Raw genomic sequence first — 20,679 nt, 5'->3', positions numbered from 1 at the left:
CTGATTACATATCCTATTTAAATGTTTATAGAGTTAACAAGAAGGCTGATATTTTAGAGGACATCTGGTCCTCCTACTTATATGGCAGAGAAACTGAGTGCTAGAGAAGTCACCACCTGCTCAGAAACCCTCAGCAGTCAGGGTGAACACATTAGTGCTACTTCCTATTTCACACATCCTCCCAGACAGAGAGTTTCTGCAATGTTATATGAATTATTTTACACTTGTGAGTAATGCTCTGCTTTGAAATTCACATACTCATATGTGATTTTTTTTTTCATTTCATTTTGACAGGAACTTTTGCATTTATTTTATTTACCTTAGAAAATTTTGGCCCATGGGACTTCAGTAATATTACCAAAGAGTCATTATTCAACTCATCTAATTCTGACCCTGTGTTCATTCCAATTACATTATTCTTAATTTAATACTGGGACTTTTAGAATTCTAGATTATCACTGGTTTCTCATATTCTGTCATTTAACCTGTTTCATGATGTTCAAATAATATTAATATACAATTTCTCAGACTACCCAAACTCATCTCATTAAATTCAGTAACATATATAACTTACCTATCTCACAAAATCTTTGTAATATGTTTTAAACACATATATGTGTTAGAAAAACTGAAACAGGAAAAAGTGAAAAGTAGAGCATCCATATTACTTTTCCCTCTGTTGATTTAATTTTAATACACTAGATTGAAAAGGTACAGTTGTCTAGATACTTATCCAACTTATTCACGTGATGATATGATACGATATATACTTCCATTTTTGTACAAATTTGACATGCTTCATTTTATAGTCTAAACTGAATACAATGTGAGTTAGAATTTATTCATTGTGCTACTGTGAGGGAAAAGTCTCATTCTTGATCAGGAATTGTTCTAAAATATAGAGAATCTATGAAAAACAAAAAGTTGAGGAAGAATCATGTACATTTTTTATTTGTCTGCTTCTAAATGTATTTCATTAACACATTTGCATTAAATTGGGCTATTTGTCTCTCAAAAGCATTGTTACCTTGGATACCAGAGTATAAAATTTTACTTTCTTTGTTATCAAGTAGTGATAAGAGCTGCATTTGGCACTAAAAGTCGAACATCTTCTCTCACAACCTAAATTTGATGTAAGTCTTACACTCTTTCCCTCAAGGTGATCTTTGATGACTATAACTTACCTCCTCTCGATGTTCATCTCCTGACCGCTGGATATACCACTTAATAGATGCTTGCTGGGATTTAGGTATACATTCCAGAAAGGTTGAATTAAATTCAATGCCAAAAATCACCTTTTCATCAGCAGCTTCATGACTAGTGCCTGGAAAGCAAACATGGAATAGGAGATTAACCTTGACCTGATTTTTAAAAGCAATGGGAAAATAGACTGATTTAGAACAGATGCCATGAGGGAAAGATTCATATACATTATTAAAGAGAAATGAAATTCATAGCATAGTATTTGTTACCTATGAGTAAAATACTAATAGATTGATTTTCAAACTCTATCCTAGTGTTTCAGTTTTTATTTTTTCATCAATATATTAACTTTTGCAGTTTATTTTTTAAAATAAGAATTCCCAAGATATAACTAACATTGAGCCTCTGAGTTGCACTGAATAAACTTCAACATCTTTTAACTTTAAACTTTTTAATTTGTAGAAAATATAATCAATTTTGTAGATGGTTCTGCAAGAGCAATTTATTTCACCTTTAAAGACAAATTCACTATGAATTGGTCCACAGAACTGACCACAAACCATATGTTATGACCATATGACATTTCAGTATCAGAAATGTAAGTGTACTTCTCTAGACTTGATGAAATTCTATGATGACGCTAATATGCTGGATATTCTAATACTCTGAATCAGGATATTATCTACACCCAAAATGTTCTCTTTTATTTAGAGTGATATTATAGCCCCACATGTATCTTCAGTAAGACAGTTAACGGGAGGCTAAAGGATCAGTGTCTCAGACACCTTCTTCTCGTAAATCAACTGTACCATCTGAAATACATTCCATCCAGAGTAGCCAAAGGCTGTGTCCCATGTGTGATCTAAGATCTGTAGCTCAAATTTGATCAAATAAAAAATGACGGCTTCTCAGCCTGGGCCAAACATGCACTTTTTCAACGTATATTCAGATGTCTCAATTCTGCAGATGGGCCCACTTAGCATTTTAGGCATAAACCAGAGTAAGCCTTAAGGGACTTAAGTGAATCCTAAATCTAAGCACCCTGAATTATCAGCAAATGGTATGAATGCACATGCATCCAATAGTTAGGTTTCTTTTCTAGAAACTTCTTTTGAACTTATTTGTGTCTTACCAGCAAAGATTAAGTCAAGCATGCTGACCCTATTATGAATTAACCTTATCTAACCATCAAAATGCATGGATTCCACTTGAAATCTGTAGTCTGTCCACTCTCTCTCTGCCAGTTCAACAGATTATAGCCACAATTTTCAGTCAATAAATTCCTAATGCACAGGAAGATCACCAGTGCCGATCACGGAGGAGAAAGACATGCATCATTTCACAGTAACAGAGACTTTTCCTGAGCAAAGGGAGTTCATGAACAGAGCAAGGAGGATGCAGGCTGATTGTTAGGTGACAGGGAAAGGGCTTGGGAGAAATTCAATTAGATGGATTCAACTGAAGAACAAGTCAATTAAGTAAATGTTAAATTAGTGAAATCAACTGGAAAAGTGAAATAATGAGCTGATTATATGAAATCCATCTTCAAATCAGTAGAAAGTGACCCTTTGACACAAAATCATCCCCACATCAGTTTTACTACAAATTAATTAACTGAATTTTCCAATAATGTTTATCTCTGAGTTTAAAATTTTCTATTTGTAAATTTAAACATATACGTGTGTGTTCAAAGCATCAATTCTTCAGCACTCAGCTCTCTTTATAGTCCAACTCTCACATCCATACATGACTACTGGAAAAACCATACGTTTAACTAGATGGACCTTTGTTGGCAAAGTAAAGTCTCTGCGTTTTAATATGCTGTCTAGGTTGGTCATAACTTTCCTTCCAAGGAGCAAGCGTCTTTTAATTTCATGGCTGCAGTCACCATCTGCAGTGATTTTGGAGCCCAGAAAAATAAAGTCTGACACTGTTTCCACTGTTTCCCCATCTATTTGCCATGAAGGGTTGGAACCAGATGCCATGATCTTAGTTTTCACTCGCCTCTTTCACTTTCATCAAGAGGCTCTTTAGTTCTTCGCTTTCTGCCATAAGGATGGTGTCATCTGCATATCTGAGGTTATTGCTATTTCTTCCAGCAATCTTGATTCCAGCTTGTCCTTCTTCCAGCCCAGCGTTTCTCATGATGTTCTATGCATATAAGTTAAATGAGCAGGATGACAATATACAGCCTTGATGTACTCCTTTCCCTATTTGGAACCAGTCTGTTGTTTCAAGTCCAGTTCTAACTGTTGCTTCCTGACCTGCATACAGATTTCCCAGGAAGCAGGTCAGGTGGTCTGGTATTCCCATCTCTTTCAGAATTTTCCACTGTTTGTTGTGGTCCACACTGTCAAAGGCTTTGGCATAGTCAGTAAAGCAGAAGTAGATGTTTCTTTGGAACTCTCTTGCTTTTTCGATGATCCAGCAGATGTTGGCAATTGGATCTCAGGTTCCTCTGTCTTTTCTAAAACCAGCTTGAACATCTGGAAGTTCATGGTTCACGAACTGTTGAAGGTTGGCTTGGAGAATTTTGAGCATTACTTTACTAGTGTGTGAGATGAGTGGAATTGTGCGGTAGTTTGAGCATTCTTTGGCACTGCCTTTCTTTGGGATTGGAATGAAAACTGATCTTTTCCAGTCCTATGGCCACTGCTGAGTTTTCCACATTTGCTGGCCTACTGAGTGCAGCACTTTCACAAGTGTTTTATTACTATCCATTTTTAAAGGTACAAAAGTTGCATACAAAATGTTTTTAAAGAGTAGGAAATGTATCTTTCATTTAAGTGTAAAATAATTTTAAAGAACATTTTAATCTTTCAGATTGCAGGCAAAATTTTTTTTTCATAGAGAAATATCTGGACTGTTTCTTCATAATACACTTAGGACATGTCACTGTTATCAGTGGAGCAAGATTATATATAGTTAACATTGTTTTAACACTATCATTAATAACCTTGCAATATCACAGTATATAACAATTGATGAACAAAAGAAGGAAGAAAGGAAACATCTATTTGCCAGTTATTCAAAACTTGATTCCCAGGTCAATGCAACGCATATTTATGGTGGGTTATAAGCAACTCATATCCTCTCTTCTTTACCAAAAGCAACTGATCAAATGTAACCCTTTCTCTTCCTTGAGATTGAAAACCCTTAGTTTGAAAATACCCTCTTAATTTCTACTTTAATTCTCACAATTGATTCTCTATCACTGACTTCTCCTATTCCAATCAATCACCAAACTACCTAAATAAATTACTTTTATTTTTAAAAACAACTTTTATTAGTAATATGAAATAGTTCCTTATCACTTACAGGGTAAACACAAACTCCATAGAATAACATAGGGACAGTCACTAACTTAACCAAACCTATGTGAGTCCTTTCTGATTTTAATACCTGTTACTTCATCTACTTAGGAAAGTGTGATTGTTTCTTTAAGAAACAGCTCAAGTGCTATCCCTCTGAGTATCCCTTCCTTCACCTAAGTATGATGCAGACATTTTTTTTTGCCTACCACGCTGGCATTATTTTCAATTCAGGGAAAATATTAGTGATTATGGCAGGCAAATTCACCACCTTTATATTCCAGTGACAGAGACAAAGTAATCAAGTGAATGAATAGATAATATACTATCTGGCTGTGTTATGCAGTACAAGTGAAAATAAAGCAGATTAGGGGATAATTAGGGATAGAAGGGAAGAAAGGTATTTCAGGTAGGTTGGCCAGAAAGGGTGTCTCTGAGAAATTAACACTGATACTAACATTTCAATCACGGAATAAAATGATGTGAGGATAGAGCCATGTGGACACCTGAAGTGAAGAGTTCTTCAGGTACAGAGGAAATAAATGCGGACAGGATTGAGATAGGAACCAGAATAGAGCTTTAGAGAAACTAATTTCAAAAGATCATGGGCTTCCCAGCTGGCCCTAATGGTAAAGAACCCATCTGCCAATGAAGAAAACATAAGGGATGCAGGTTCAATCCATGGGTCAGGAAAATCTCCTGGAGGAGGGCATGTCAACTCACTCTAGTATTCTCACTTGGAGAATCCCATGGACAGAGGAGCCTGGTGGGCTACAGTCCAACCCAAAGAGTCTGACATGACTGAAGCAATTTAGCACACACGCACACACACTCTAAATGTTTACAGCAGCAATATTTACAACAGTTAAGACACGGAAGCAACCTAAATGTCCATCAACAGATGAATGGATAAAGAAGATTTTCCTAATGTTCATACACACACACACGTGTATATAATGGAATAGTACACAGCCATAAACAGAAATGCAATAATGACATGTGCAGCTGCATGGATGATCCTAGAGATTATCATACTAAGTAGGTCAGAAAGAAAAAAGACATATACTATATATCACTTATATGTGGAATTTAAAATATGACACAGATGGACTTATCTATGAAACAGATTCACCCACACAGAAAAAACACTAAGGGTTGCCAAGGGGGAAGGGGATAAGGAAGCGATGGATTGAGAATGTGGGATTAGTAGATACAAACTATTATATATTAGAATGGATTAAAAAATAAAAAAAGGTCCTACTCTATAGAAGATGACCGCTTATCAGCAGGAAAGCTATGACAAACCTAAACCGTGTGTTGAAAAGCAGAGATGTTACACTGCTGACAAAGGTCCATACAGTCAAGGCTATGGTCTTCCCCGTGGTCACATACGGTTGTGAAAGCTGTACTGTAAAGAAGGCAGAGCACCAGAGAGAACTAATGTCTTCAAACTGTGGTGCTGGAGAGGACTCCTGCGAGTCCCTTGGACTGCAAGGAGATCAAACCAATCAATCTTAACATAAATCAACCCTGAATTGGAGGGACTGATGCTGAAGCTCCAGTATTTTGGTCACTTGATGTGAACAGCTGACTCACTGGAAAAGTCCCTGATACTGGGAAAGATTGAAGGCAGAAGGAGAAGAGGGCACGAGAGGATGAGATAGCTTGATGGCATCACCAATGCAGTGGACATGAACTTGGGCAAACTCCAGGAGATGGTGAGTGGTGAGGGACTGGGAGCCCTGGCGTGCCACAGTCTATGGGGTTGCAAAGATCCAGACATGACTGGGTGACTGAACAACAACAATTACTGTATTTCACAGGGAACTATACTCAATATCCTGTTAAACCATAATGGAAGAGAATATGAAGAACAAATACATAACGGCCTCCCTGATGACTCAGTAGTCAAGAATCAGCCTGCAAATGCAGGAGATGCAGGTTCGATCCTTGGGTTGGGAAGGTTCCCTGGAGAAGGAAATGGGAACCCATTCCAGTGTTCTTGCCTGGAAAATCCCATGGGCAGAGAAGCCTGGTGGTCTACAGTCCATGGAGTCATTAAGAGTCTGACACAACTTAGCAACTGAACAACAACAAAATAACTAAATCACTTTGCTATACACCAGAAACTAACACAACACTGTAAATCAACTATACTTCAATTTAAAAAAAAAAGCCTCCAATAGTATTGAAATGGATGGTGTTAAGGAGTGAATAGACAGAGATGGACTGTTTAGGTAGTAGAATGAAAAGGAAAGTTAAGAACACTCAGAAGGAGAAGCCTATATGGTAAAAGAAAAACCAGAAGTTGTCCATGTGGTGCCATGAAGCATACATGTGTTAGGAGACCATCTCTGTAAATGCAAGGCCCTGATTTGTAGTACTTGCTGATTTTTTTGGTATAAGAACTCCCACCATAGCTGATTCAAGGTACCAATGGTTTAAAACCAGCTCAAACAACTCCTGCATTATAAACAATCAGCTCTGATGGGGCCATAAGAACTGGTTCCAGCATATCACTGCACCACTGCATGGAAGCCAAGGGAAGAAAGTGTTTCAGGGAGGAGGGAGCTAGAGAGTAAGTAATAATGAGTGCTGAAAAGTGTGCATTGGATTTGGCAAGGGAGGAAATCACTTGGTGAACTTGACAAAAACTGGACTGAATTAGAGTGGTGATGGTGCTTGGAAAAGACAGTGTACAATGGAGCATAACAAGAAGGGGATATGATGAAGTGGAGACAGAGGTTGTAAGTGCCTTAGGCAGCAACAGTCTTTTATAAGTCCTTATAACATGGCATATATTTTACTTGTTTTTATGTTTGTTGCTCGCTCCCTCCCCTAACACACACTTAAATTTAAAATCCGTGAATGTGCAGGTTGTTTTCTTTTTTGTTCATTTGTTGTCATTTAGTCGCTAAGTTGTTTTCAACTCTTTTGTGACCTGTGGACTGTAGCCCTGCCAGGCTCCTCTATCCATGGGACTTCCCAGGCAAGAACACAGGAGTGGGTTGCCATTTCCTTCTCTAGGGAATCTTCCTGACCCAGGGATGGAACCCGGATCTCCTGCATTGGCAGGAGGATTCTTTACTGCTGAGCATATCCACCATACCTAAAACAGTCGCTGCTAATCTCATATGCACATGTGAAAAGCTGTATGCACAGCACACAGTAATGATTGCTAAATAAAACACAGGCTGTTACAGTGAGTCACCTGCACATTGGAACAAGAAAACAAATGTCCTATTCTGGACTACTGCCTGTTTTTTCAGAAGAATGATATTTTAAATTATAAACAATTGTTTTGTTTTTAAATTAAGAAAACTCTGCCAGACCACCAGTTACAGACTATGAAATGTGGGTTGTTTATTCAGTGGTGGGCGGTAACAATGTGATGACGGGAAGGCAGTTCCGTTCTTCCTCCAGTCACATGTGTGTTTGTGTGTGTGCGTGCACTTGTGTGCATATATTTTCTATCTGAAGACAGAGCTTGAGAGTGGAAAGTAACTGAGGCTCTGGAATATATACGTTTACAGATTATATTCTCTGTTACCAGAGTCATTCAACAGACTTTCTCTCAATTTTCTACTCCTCCCTTCTCACGTCCAGACTTTCAAGATCCTCCTTTCTATGACATTTTCTCTGAATAATACAGCCTCTGGTGATCTCTCTTTTTTTTCCCTAAACTCCCACATCACGATTTGTACCTTATGACATCTCCCCAAAGAACTGTAAGTTATCTAAGGAGTCTCCTTGTCTCAAAGTATGACCGGGTCAATTATATGCACATGGAACTCACTTAATAAATATTTACTGATTGAATGGTACATGAATTAATAAGTGAATACAAATAATGCACAGGCTACCTAAAGTTTCTTTCTAATAAGTTCAGCCCTTTAATCAAACTTTTCTTGGAGAGTCTCTTCTGGGACGGTTTAAATGTCCGTATGTTTTGGACTATATTCTGCTTTATCTCTAATGACAGTTTCAAACTTTATAAGGATGGACAAGGCAGTAAAAAAGGAGGGAAAAGGTATAGGAATTTTAAAAGCCATATGAAACAAATAACAATATAAGAATTATATTCACTTAGGCACATGAACAGGGGGCTGATTTATAAAACCCTCTATTGCTTTTCCAGAGCACAAGCGTTACACAAAATGGGATCTTCCTACATAAAAGATGTTTTAAGTCATATAATAAAAAAGACACACAAAGATTAGGCTTACAGTTTTCAATGGGAGTAAAGAAAAATAGACCTATACTTACTGTCTTCTATGTCCCAGCATTGGGTGATTGGGTCCCCATACTTCACATCTTGGCGTCTAGCTCGCCTATAGAAAAGGGATTAAACTGTTTAGAACTTCAAGCATGATATCTGGAATACAAAAAGTCTACATTTAATACTAATAACAGTAGTAGAAGCAGAACTGTACTTGTTTCACTGCTTAACATAAATGCAAGTCAGTATTCCAATCACTGCAACATTAATCCAAGTACTACTAGTCAGGTAGAGTCCTAACAGAATAGATCTTTTTTTAGCAATATCTGAATTTTTTTAGCCACTACAATTTTTCTTTGATTTTGACAAATTATTCAGCACAACAGGTTGAATATAAATGTACGCTAGTTTTTATCTATACCCAATGGGGGGTAACTATTTGTATCTTCTTTTTTTTAGTCAGTCAATGGAAAGTAATAAGATATAAAAGAACTTTAGTCAGTGGGTAGGAAAGTACGCACAAATATAAAATGCTTTATCATATGAAGATTCATTATTTATGTGATAAACAACAAGATAAATATTATTTGAAACAGAAGAACAAGTTTGAAATGGCATGCATGGCTAGATGTTATTCCTATCTACTGACAGTTCACAATGTTTCTCTCATAGTGATGCTAATGATAGTAATAATAAAATAATGGCCTTGTATATTATCATCACATGTTTTCCTGAAGAGAAAATAATAAGTATTGTATATTAAAAAAATCTGCTACATCTAGGTTAAATAAATCTTACACTCAGCATGCGGTTTCATTTGCTTTGGCTATTTTATGTTGCCACATCAGAGATCACAAATGTCACAATGAACATTCTGTGATACTAGGGTGTTCCTTAAGGGGAATGCTGACTGGATGACAGTCTTGTGGAAGATTCATCTATCATACACATTTTTTGGCTCACACAAACATTATGTTAGGTAAGGGAGAACATCACAGTGGCATGTCTGCAAGATCAGAGATACAGTCCTGGGAAATACAAAAAGAAAAAAATATGATGGTATAAGGTACATAAGGTCAAGAATGTTTTTAAATCTTGGCTTCATAAGGAACAGGATCAATTCATCACACTGAAGGTTCATTACCAACTAATAACCATTCCTGTTTTTTAGGTTCTAGAAAAGAAAAGCATTGCCCAAAGACTACCTAGGATGAGTATATTCTTTGTCAAAAACTAACAAAAATGTTGTGACTTTTTACTTTAAACTTGAAATAATGGTATGTGCCCACTTTCATTCAATTCAGAGATTTCAGGAAATACAAAAAGGTCTTGGCATTGTGCCTGTTTTTGTACTATACAGTCAATCTGAGATACTAGAATTTATAATTTAACAGATCAGTTAACTTTCAAAAAATAGAAGTGCATATGTAGTATTAGGACTATTGTATGCTTACCTGCTATCTTGTTAAGATCTAAAGATTAAATATATATATATATACAGTTTGCTGACATTTTACCTAGAACAAAATATACTTTGGGTGATACTTTAATAAATAGTGTTACTGTAAACCACATTTTAAAACAATGATATTATAATATATCAGCCACCATAACTCATATTAATGAGCACTCAGGTTGTTTCCAATAATTTTGCTTGGAAACAGTGCTGAAATGAACAAACATATAATTTGCGGTACTTTTTTGCCCATGCGTATGTAAATAAATTCCTAGCCTGGGTACGGTTGGCCTACAATGACATTACTTTTAAGAGTACATAAAGCAATAAGTTACAAGGAGTGGGACATAGTTTGATATTTAAGCATATCTGGATGGCAGAAATTGGCCAAGTTGGAGTAAAAGCAAAATTCCACATAATCACTGGGATGTACTGTGGGCTGTATATAATCTACAGTATTACAAAAAACATACATTTATATATTATTTGTAAAGTAGTAACTATAAGTATATTCATATTTATAAATAAGGGAAGAAAGGAAGAATGTACAAAGGCTACAGTAGTAAAGAAAGCGAACTTTTCATGCTTTCTGACAAAGATGAAGGCAAAGGATATAAACAATTATCAGAATTTTTTAAAGCTCTGAAATCAAGAGTTATCAATCAGTTAAATCCATTAAACCTGTAACCTGCCTTCATTGATCAAGCTTGCTTTAATTGTTGCTACAAAAAAATGCATATCTCCAAGCCTCAGGTAACCTGAACTAATGAGCTTTTTGCCCAAGTTGTTGGAGTTGGTTGTGTCCCGTTTGAGCTCTAAGCCAGTTAAGACACTGGCCTTCCCTCTGGGCATGTGAGGGTGTCCAGTGACCTTTTGACATCAGAAGCCAAAGCTCCACCCTCCGAGCATGCATCCCAGGAAGAAGCCTGTAGCTTAGTTCCATCTGCACAGGCCACTGCTTACCTCACCTTTTCTATCTCCGATTACCTTTCCCAGGCTCCCCAGGTCTCAGGTTTATCCCATACACATCCTGAGTCCCTTGCCTTTGGGGAGGTGGACTTGAGACTTGTTTCCTGTCTCCTCGCTTGACTGCCTCATGAATAAAGCCTGTTCTCTGCTGCAAACCTTGGCATCTCCACAACTGGCTTGCTGTGCGTCAGACAAACAAACCTGGTTTGGTAAAACCTCCACATTTCCAAATTTCAGAACATTCTATTTTATTCTCCTTAAATTTAGCTTTATGAAAAACTATAAAACACTTACTTTATAATATCCCTACCACAGACTTTGTTTGCTGTATGTTTTCTCTTTAAACTAACTACAAGAGCAATTGGCCAACTTTTACTCACAACTTCATGTGAGCTGTTCATCATGTAAAATGGAAGGCTTCCTCTTAACGTGAGGTGCTGCTCACCTTTTTGAAGTGGGCGCATATCGAGAGCATGCATGTCCATCCCAGGCACAGTAGGGGTCTCGGGCAAGACAACAGTCTGCGCACGCTTTCCCATAAGTGTCGCATCTGTGCAAGGAAAGCTGAACCAATCCGTCTCGGGAACCAACATACAATTGTTGCTGTAAATCAGGCAAAACAAATGCATTAGAAGCATCTTTCAGCCTAGTCTTAAGAACTTCCCTTTCTTGAATACCATATTACAGATCTAAATCTGTCTCCTCGGGTGCCACAGGAAGAGTAAGATAAGTCAGTCTTCAGTCTGGCTGGATGGTGGTTTGAAGATGTTGATCCTGAATTGGACAGCATTCTATAGAGCTAGAGTAACCTTGGCAGTAATTTAAGAAGGTCAAAAACCAGCTGCTAGACTGAGGAATTAAGATGTCAAATTCTTTCTCAATAGTTGAAAATACACTTTGGTAGATTATATCAAGCACAGATGTTGTAGGCAACACTGATGGTCTTCTCCTGCCATAAGAAGTGACCAAAAGGAGGTTTCTAGAACTTTTTCTGTGGTTTTAACTAACCATTTCATTTGCTAATGAAGTACGGATCCCTGAAGGAAAATGAGTTATAAATAAGAGAGAAAGTATTTGGTATCACTGTGAAGAAAGTATTAAGGAGGCTTGTGGGATGCTGTGTCACATGTAAAAGCCTGCAGGATACTGACAACTCAGCAAATAAAATTACATTTTGAAAATAAGTCCTAAAAATAAGGCACTGCATCCTCACATCCTTACATGAATTTATTTGAGGACATGTGGTGGTGGCAGAGGGGAGGGATCATCCAAGAGAACAAGCCATTGTCTGTGCCTTCAAACGACATGCGGTCAAGTCTAGCAGACATACCAAGCTTTAAATGGAGGGGAAAAAAATCTAGAAATAGATACTGGCACAAATAACAGATGTGTCCTCTACCTATAGCACTCTGTCTTATAACCCCTACCAGCCACTAATCTGCCAGTTAAGACCTCCAAGAGGCTAAATGCATATATTGTTTAGTATTTATTTTCCCATATAATTCTCTATAATATCCTTGAAACTCTTCCTTTTCTTCTGTTCTCTCTCTTTATTTCTAAGATTTCTGTTTCATTTGATGACTCCTTTCTCTGTAGTGAATGTTGGGTTTCCTTCTTTTCAGTTCTATTCTTTACTCTTCTTCCTGTACGAAGACTCAGTGGTATCTTGAAAACAACATAAATATGCACATACTGATTCCCAAAATCTATGCTTCTTACCCTACCTTTCTTTTTCTTTTAGTTGTATGGCATGCGGAATTCTCAGTTCCCCAACCAGGGATGGAACCTGTGTCCCTTTAAAGTGGAAGTATGGAGTCTTAGCCACTAGACCACCAGGGAAGTCACTTCCTATCCTACCTGACCAAGACACAGCATCCCAGTCACCCAAGGCACAAATCTGGGAGTTGTCTCTGAATCTTCTTTCACTCTCATTCCATCTGCCACCTTATCTCTCCATTCTCTCATACAGAACTCTCTAATCTACTTCCTCCTCCCTCTCCCCTGCCTTTGTCTCAAGTCCTTATCATCTCTTTCCAGGACTCAATCCATCTTCCACACTGCCATACCAGACTGCTCTCTCTAAGAGGAAAATCTTACCATGACACCCTCCTGCTTAAAATCTTTCAAGATTTTCACTGTCTTGGATAAACATGTTAAACTTCTCAGGAGGGCATCCAGGCAAAGATGTGTCTACTCTTCTGCTGTTTTACTTCCCCAGGTTCCTTTCTAGCCTCCTTGCTCCATAAGCACAGTTATGCTCTTTGATCCAATTGTACACAAACTTACTAGGATAAGTTACAATCTTTCACTCTTTATACATTTTCAAATGCTCCCCACTTCTACTTGGCTTCTCCATCCCATCCTTCTTTCTGTCTGATTAACTGCAAGAGCTTGCATAGCTCAAGTTGTCTTTCTCTTAGATTCCTCCCCTGCTCCCCTGGCCCCGTTTTCCATCAGTTTCTCTCTTTTCCGTCTCCCTAGTACATGGCTCCTTTGCACTACTGTGTTTGCATGTGCCTTTGCCTTTCAGCTCCACGAGAGTTTCTAGAGATGAAGACTTATGCCATTCATCCATTTCTGTACCCTCCAAGGACAATAGCAGGCCTTCAAGAACTAAATGTCAAATGAATGAACAAATTAACAGAAAAGACTGAACAAGAAATCTACTTGGATATTTTCCTAATAATCCTTGTATCGTACTAAGTGTACTTACGCTATGGATTGAGACAATTTTAGCAACAACTTAATATTGAACATATTATCTATCATTTGCTCTACTTATATATCAAGAGTATGTATAGAAATGGTAAAGCAAGTCTGAACCTCTTGAATCAACTGGGGTTTGGAGTATCATATCCAAGAACTGTGACATCATATTAAATATTATTATTATTATTATTAGCTACCATCTATTTTACACTTAGAAAGTACCAGCTCTCTGTCTAGAATTTTGCATACAGCATCCAATTTATTAGGAGGTAGATATTATTCTTCTAACTTTACTGTTGAGGAAATTGACTCCTGGAGTAAGATATTAAGTGGAAGGTTGGAGGTTAACTATTGGGCTGTTTGCCACTGCAGTCTAATGCCTACACTCCCTGATTAAAAAATATTTTTAATGTTTAGTGCTAGTATTCTATTGCTACATGAATTACTTTACAGCCTTGACAGAATGGCATTCTCATGAGACTAGGAAAGTGAGCTCAATTTTCAAGAGCCAAAGAAAGGGAGAATGTATTATTCAATTAACGAAATTGGGTTCCATGTCTCCTAAGGCAAGGCTGAAACAATGCCCAATAATCAGTTACAAAAGAAACAATCTAAAGCTTTTTATAGATTTATAATTTAACTTCCTGCCTCAGTGGATTTTCCCTAAAATAAACTTTGATTCAAACAGTCTTCCTTTTGTGGCTAATTTTTACACAAAAATTAGACAGTACCTGCTTCAGAGACAACTCCATGTTCAAGATGATTGATGAATGCTGAAAATAGAAGTTAACTATTAGCAATCAGGAACAGTCTTTTATAGTAGCCAATATTTTATCTTGTACCAAAGATAATTAGAGTAAACTTCAAGGCTCTGTTATGTAGAGGAGAAAAATAACTTAATGTTTGCTATTTCCTTCCCATGTGCAGTGATTCAACCTTAATGAAAATTATCAAAATAGTTTCTTATTAAAGAAAAATTACCTAAATATATATGGAGGCATTCTGCATTGGAAATTGTTCCCAGTTACCCATAAGGTTTCTCCCTCTTCTGACTTTGCTTATCTTAACTGCTTCCATATAATTCAAACTAGTGTTGACAAGAACATCTCCATAATTATTTATTGCCTCTTTCTGCTCTCACTTAGATCAGTAGTTCAAAACTTGTTCAAGTAGCAGAATTCTAAAGAGTTACAGTGCTCCTTATGAATGAGTATATTCTTTATAGAACCCTACACAACATGATGTGTATAATTTGATGGGGGGAAAGTTTTATTTGTAGGAAATACATCTCTATGCAAGAAATATAAAATTTAAAATATAAACAGAAAAGTTCCCAAACTAAGAGAAGATGGGATGTTTAAAATTCTTTTCATCTATCATCAATCTTTCTCTATATATTCATTTCTCAAAATAGATATAAAAATTTTAAGAAAGTATATGAAAGAAATGCAAAGAAAAATGTTAAATGAGGAAATTCTATCAAATAACTTTTTTAAATGAATTAAGCAGACAGGTTCATTGTTTAATCTTAAGAGTGGAATTCAAACTATTCCTCTTGACCACTAACAACCACTGAAAAGACTCAGTCTAACATGCCTATATGTGTTGTGGGGGCTTTATTTTTGGCCTCTGGGTTCACACTTATATTTGACATTGACTTTTCCCTCAGGAACTTACCAAAGCTTTGTTTTCAGTAGATGGCAGACATCAGGTCTTGTTCTTGCTAACTCCTGGACCACTAGTATCATCATAGTGTAAACAGGAACCAATGGAACCCGGCATGTTAATTAACTTCAGCCTGTCACAGTGGAGGGCTCTACTCTCTTTTATGACAATAGATGTTCACATGGAAACAGTATATTTTAATAAACTGTCTCAACAAAAATGTTACAAAAGACAGCATATTTTTCAAAAGCTCTTCTAAGAAATGCAATTTTATTTCTAATTTCATTTTTAGAAAATAACTTTGAACTGAATCTCACTGAACATCTACAAAGAATGCCACAATTCAGATTTACTGCTAAAAGTCTAAGGATATTCTCCAAATCTGGAGAACTATTATTTTAGATCTACTAACTTTTTGGGTGATTGAGTGGAAATTAGCATAAAGATTTACTATCATGAAACTTAAAAAAAATAATTTCCTTATAGAAATGCAGGGAAACATGATTTATACACTTTTTAGTTTTCTCAAATTCAACTGAGGAAAAACTGAAAAGTAAAATTTATAAAGCAGAAAAGCATCTGGATAGTAAAAGAGATCCCAGGCTTTCATCTACTGCAGTGATTTGTCTGAGCATAAGCTTGGAAAACTCAGTCATGAGGGGTAGTCCCAAGAGTCCCAAGCTCAGTTATATTCTACAGGGGAGAGTGAGTCCTACTCTTGTTGCTTTTTAAACTTTTTTCCTTCACTTAAAGAAACAAAAAATAAAGGACTTAACTGAACAGACTTCTCCAGAAAGAGTGATGATATATTGAGACAAACACGTCCCATATAATAACTGCTTAGGTTCACCGTCTCTTCTCCCAGAACTCTGGCCTAAGTCTTACCTTGAATATCTGTAACTCCTCCAGTACTACCTCTTCCATATTCCACTTCTCCTTTGAAATGCTGACAACTTTTAGGACTGTTCCAATGTCTGAAAAAATACATTACCCATGATCCTTCTGTTTCTACTTCAATGTTTAAACATTTTATTAGCAACCTTCACATTGCTCCCCTCATTTTTTTTCTCAATGCCTTTCAAGAAATCAGGAAATGAAGCTTAATGTATTAATATATGATTCTCCTCTTCTGAAATATTATAGCTTTCAGCTCATAGAACATATGTTTATAAAGAAAATATTAAAAGACACATACTTGGAGTGTATTCCTAGCACAGGAATATCTATGTCTCCTTTAAAACTTAGTTGAAATGATAACAAAAGAGAAACATCATTTAGGTGTCTATATGAGAAAAGTGGCCACTAATAATCAAATGTATTTAACTGACAGAAACATTAATGGGCAAGGAAGTATTTATCTAAAATTATTTTAGAATTAAAAAAAAATTATCACAAGATTAATAATACATTGCAGTTCCACAAGGTGGCATGTTATTATAGAAAGATGATCAAAAGAACATTTTAGAAAAAGAAAAAAAAATTCCGTTTGGAGATTAATGTCTAGACTGATTATATAAAAATAAATTAAAAATAGTTGCTTATAAACTTTTGAGCACTGTGGTTGGAGTATGTAAACATGTATAGTAATAATCCTGTTTGTACAAAACAGTGTGAATTGTTTTTAAATGATTCTAGAATCTTTCAAAAATATTAAATATACATTTTCCAAATACCATATTTGGAAATCAGTCTACCTCAGTATCCTTATAATTTTCTCAATAAAAGTTAGGTAGTACCACCTAGTGGCTAAATGGCTTTTCTTACCCAGAAATGTTGAAGAGCTAGGAATGAGCTTTGGGTGGGCCATGCAATTAAGAGGCAAACTCTTTAGAATTAATGACAAACTAATTATTTCATGTTTTGATGCTTCAGTAGTAATCTCTGCAGTCTGGAAAGCGTCACTTTTTTTCCCTGGGCCTTGGTACCACCATCTGCAGCATAATCAGGTTTGACAACTGGAGTTCTTGAAAGTCCTTTGAGTCTGTCACACAGATGCTTCCTAATATACCTAACTTTAGTAAAAACCAATACACTTTTAGAAATAAAATTATCCTAAAATTGTTTTGTAGTACTAAAAACCTTTTACAGTAAAAGTGTCAATTTCTTCCAAACTCATCAAACTTCTATTTTTTTATGCAATGCTTGATCCATCAAATTACACAACATTATCAAGGATGCAGTGCTTTTGTTTTAATGATACATGCTATTTTTATTGCCATTAGAATTCACAGTACACTATTAGATATTACTTTTCTGAAATGCACCAAATAAATAATATTTATTTTCCTAGAAAAAGTAATCATTTTAATGAGATGGCAGTCAAAAAGTAAATAAAATGGGTTCTAATAATGAATAATTAATCCACAAAATTCAAGGGCAGGAAAAATAATTACCAAGAAGTTTTTACTTTAAGTTCTTTACAAATTAACGATTAACTTTTTTGAAAAGCCATCTTATGTCAGCTAAGTCAGGGATTCTCAAAATTGGATGAAGGGATCCTTTGGGGTAGAATTGTCAAATATCTCTGTAGAAAGAAGGAAATATGAAGTTTGAAGATAGAGAAATTTTTCTTTCCCTACTTGTTTTAGTCTATAGTCATTCAGCAAATATGTATAGATGAGTGCCTCATCTATAGCAGGCACACTGCAGTTATAATATAGAAATATGTTTTCAAATCTCACACAACTCTAATGGAGCCTGGGAGATAGGTATGATGGTCAATTAAAAGCACTTGTTATGCAAGTTAAAAGAAAAACATTGACTAAGTATGAACTAATAATTACTCATTTTGATTTTGAACAGTAGACTTTTCTGAATTTTTTGTTTGTCTAATAATGAAAAATTCATGTGAAAGAAAGTGTAACTTGGCTCTAGCATACCTGTTCCAAGAAACATCACATCATACTGGCCATCTTCTGCAACGACGTGATCCACCACAATCTGTGTCAGTCTGTAATCTACATTGATTCGCTTGAACGTTGGTCCTCCCACAACAGGATATACTGATTTATACATCACAGGGTGCCGCTTTATGAAACTGATGACATCATCTGGAAAATCTCGGGTGGATTTGACCAGTGGGTCATAGGTTTTGCTTGGACACTGAAAAGATATGAGGTGGGAGTAGAGACATTATTCAGAAACCTGACAAATTTTCATTTCCTTTCAAAGTTTTTAAAACTTATTACTGGTAATATTAAAGGAATGGTTAATAGGATCAACATGAAGTCACATCTAGATATAAATAAATACAGTTCACCGTGAGTATATTTAAATCAAGTTTTTGCTTTCAAAAATATTCTAAAATATTACAAAGAAATATTATTCAGCCACACAAAAAATGAAATCTTACCTTTTGCAACAACATAGATGGACCTTGAGGGCATTATGCAAAGTGAAATAAGTCAAAGAAAGATAAATACTGTATGATCTCACTTAAATATGTGTAATCTAAACAATAAGACAAACAGAAGAGCTCATAGATACAGAGAACAGATTGGTGGATGCCAGAAGTTGGAGGTGAGGGATGGACAAAATGGGTGAAAGGGGTCAAACGGTATAAACATCTAGCTACAAAATAAGTCCTGGTGATGTATGGTGGCTATTAGTTACAGACACTGTATTACATATTTGAAAGTTGCTAAGTAGTAAATTTTAAAAGTTCTCATCAAGAGAAAAAAAAAAAAGTAACTACTGATGGCAACTGATGCTAACTAGACCTATTGAGATCATCTTTCAGGTCAGTTCAGTCACTCAATCGTGTCGAACTCTTTGTGACCCATGAACCGCAGCACACCAGGCCTCCCTGTCCTCACCAACTGCCAGAGTCTACCCAAACCTGTGTCCATTGAGTTGGTGATGCCATCCAACCATCTCATCCTCTGTTGTCCCCTTCTCCTCCCACCATCAATCTTTCCCAGCATCAAGGTCTTTTCAAATGAGTCAGCTCTTTGCATCAGGTGGCCAAAGTATTGGAGTTTCAGCTTCAACGTCAGTCCTTCCAATAAACACCCAGGTCTGATCTCCTTTAGGATGGACTGGTTGGATCTCCTTGTCAGTCCAAAGGACTTACAAGAGTCTTCTCCAACACCACAGTTCAAAAGCATCAATTATTCTGTGCTCAGCTTTCTTTATAGTCCAACTCTCGAAATCCATACATAACTACTGGAAAAACCATACCCTTGACTAGACAGACCTTGGTTGGCAAAGTAATGTCTCTGCTTTTTAATGTGCAGTCTAGTTGGATCATAACTTTCCTTCCAAGGAGTAAGTGTCTTTTAATTTCATGGCGGCAATCAGCATCTGCAGTGATTTTAGACCCCAAAAAATAAAGTCAGCCACTGTTTCCCCATCTATTTGCCATGAAGTGATGGGGCCAGATGCCAGGATGTTAGTTTTCTGAATGTTGAGCTTCAAGCCAACCTATTCACTCTCCTCTTTCACTTTCATCAAGAGGCTTTTTAGTTCTTCTTCACTTTCTGCCATAAGGGTGGTGTCATCTGCATATCCGAGGTTATTGATATTTCTCCAGGCAATCTTGATTCCAGCTTGTACTTCCTCCAGCCCTGCATTTCTCATGATGTACTCTGCATATAAGTTAAATAAGCAGGGTGACAATATACAGCCTTGATACACTCCTTTTCCTATTTAGAACCAGTCTTTTGTTTCATGTTCAGTTCTAACTGTTGCTTCCTGACCTGCATATAGGTTTCTCAAGAGGCAGGTCAGGTGGTCTGGTATTCCCGTCTCCTTCAGAATTTTCCGCAGTTTATTGTGATCCACACAGTCAAAGGCTTTGGCATAGTCAATAAAGCAGAAATAGATGTTTTTCTGAAACTCTCTTGCTTTTTCAATGATCCATTGGATGTTGGCAATTTGATCCATGGTTCCTCTGCCTTTTCTAAATCCAGCTTGAACATCTGGAAGTTCATGGTTCATGTATTGCTGAAGCCTGGATTGGAGAATTTTGAGCATTATTTTACTAGCATGTGAGATGAGTGCAATTGTGCAGTAGTTTGAACACTCTTTGGCGTTGCCTTTTTTTGGGATTGGAATGAAAACTGACCTTTTCCAGTCCTATGGCCACTGCTGAGTTTTCCAAATTTGCTGACATATTGAGTGCAGCACTTTCACAGCATCATCTTTCA

At 36.5% G+C, this 20,679-nt stretch overlaps 1 protein-coding gene across 1 annotated transcript in view; it reads right to left on the bottom strand.

Moving 5' to 3' along the window:
- The window catches only part of SEMA3D (semaphorin 3D), a 207,363-nt gene that overhangs the window by 10,188 nt on the left and 176,496 nt on the right, over window positions 1-20,679 (bottom strand). Inside the window, exons 12-17 of the mRNA XM_055420629.2 lie at window positions 18,412-18,634; window positions 16,418-16,506; window positions 14,599-14,640; window positions 11,604-11,761; window positions 8,781-8,845; window positions 1,185-1,324 (exon numbers count right to left, since the gene is read on the bottom strand). Coding sequence (XP_055276604.2) covers window positions 1,185-1,324; window positions 8,781-8,845; window positions 11,604-11,761; window positions 14,599-14,640; window positions 16,418-16,506; window positions 18,412-18,634 — 717 coding nt within the window. The remainder of the gene's footprint in view (window positions 1-1,184; window positions 1,325-8,780; window positions 8,846-11,603; window positions 11,762-14,598; window positions 14,641-16,417; window positions 16,507-18,411; window positions 18,635-20,679) is intronic.

The sequence above is a fragment of the Moschus berezovskii genome, chromosome 3 (assembly GCF_049115385.1).
Source record: "Moschus berezovskii isolate FMDL1 chromosome 3, NW_MosBer_1.0, whole genome shotgun sequence".
In the NCBI taxonomy this organism is placed as follows: domain Eukaryota; kingdom Metazoa; phylum Chordata; class Mammalia; order Artiodactyla; family Moschidae; genus Moschus; species Moschus berezovskii.
Note: the sequence above shows the minus strand (reverse complement) of the source record. Positions and strands in the feature narration are given on the sequence as shown.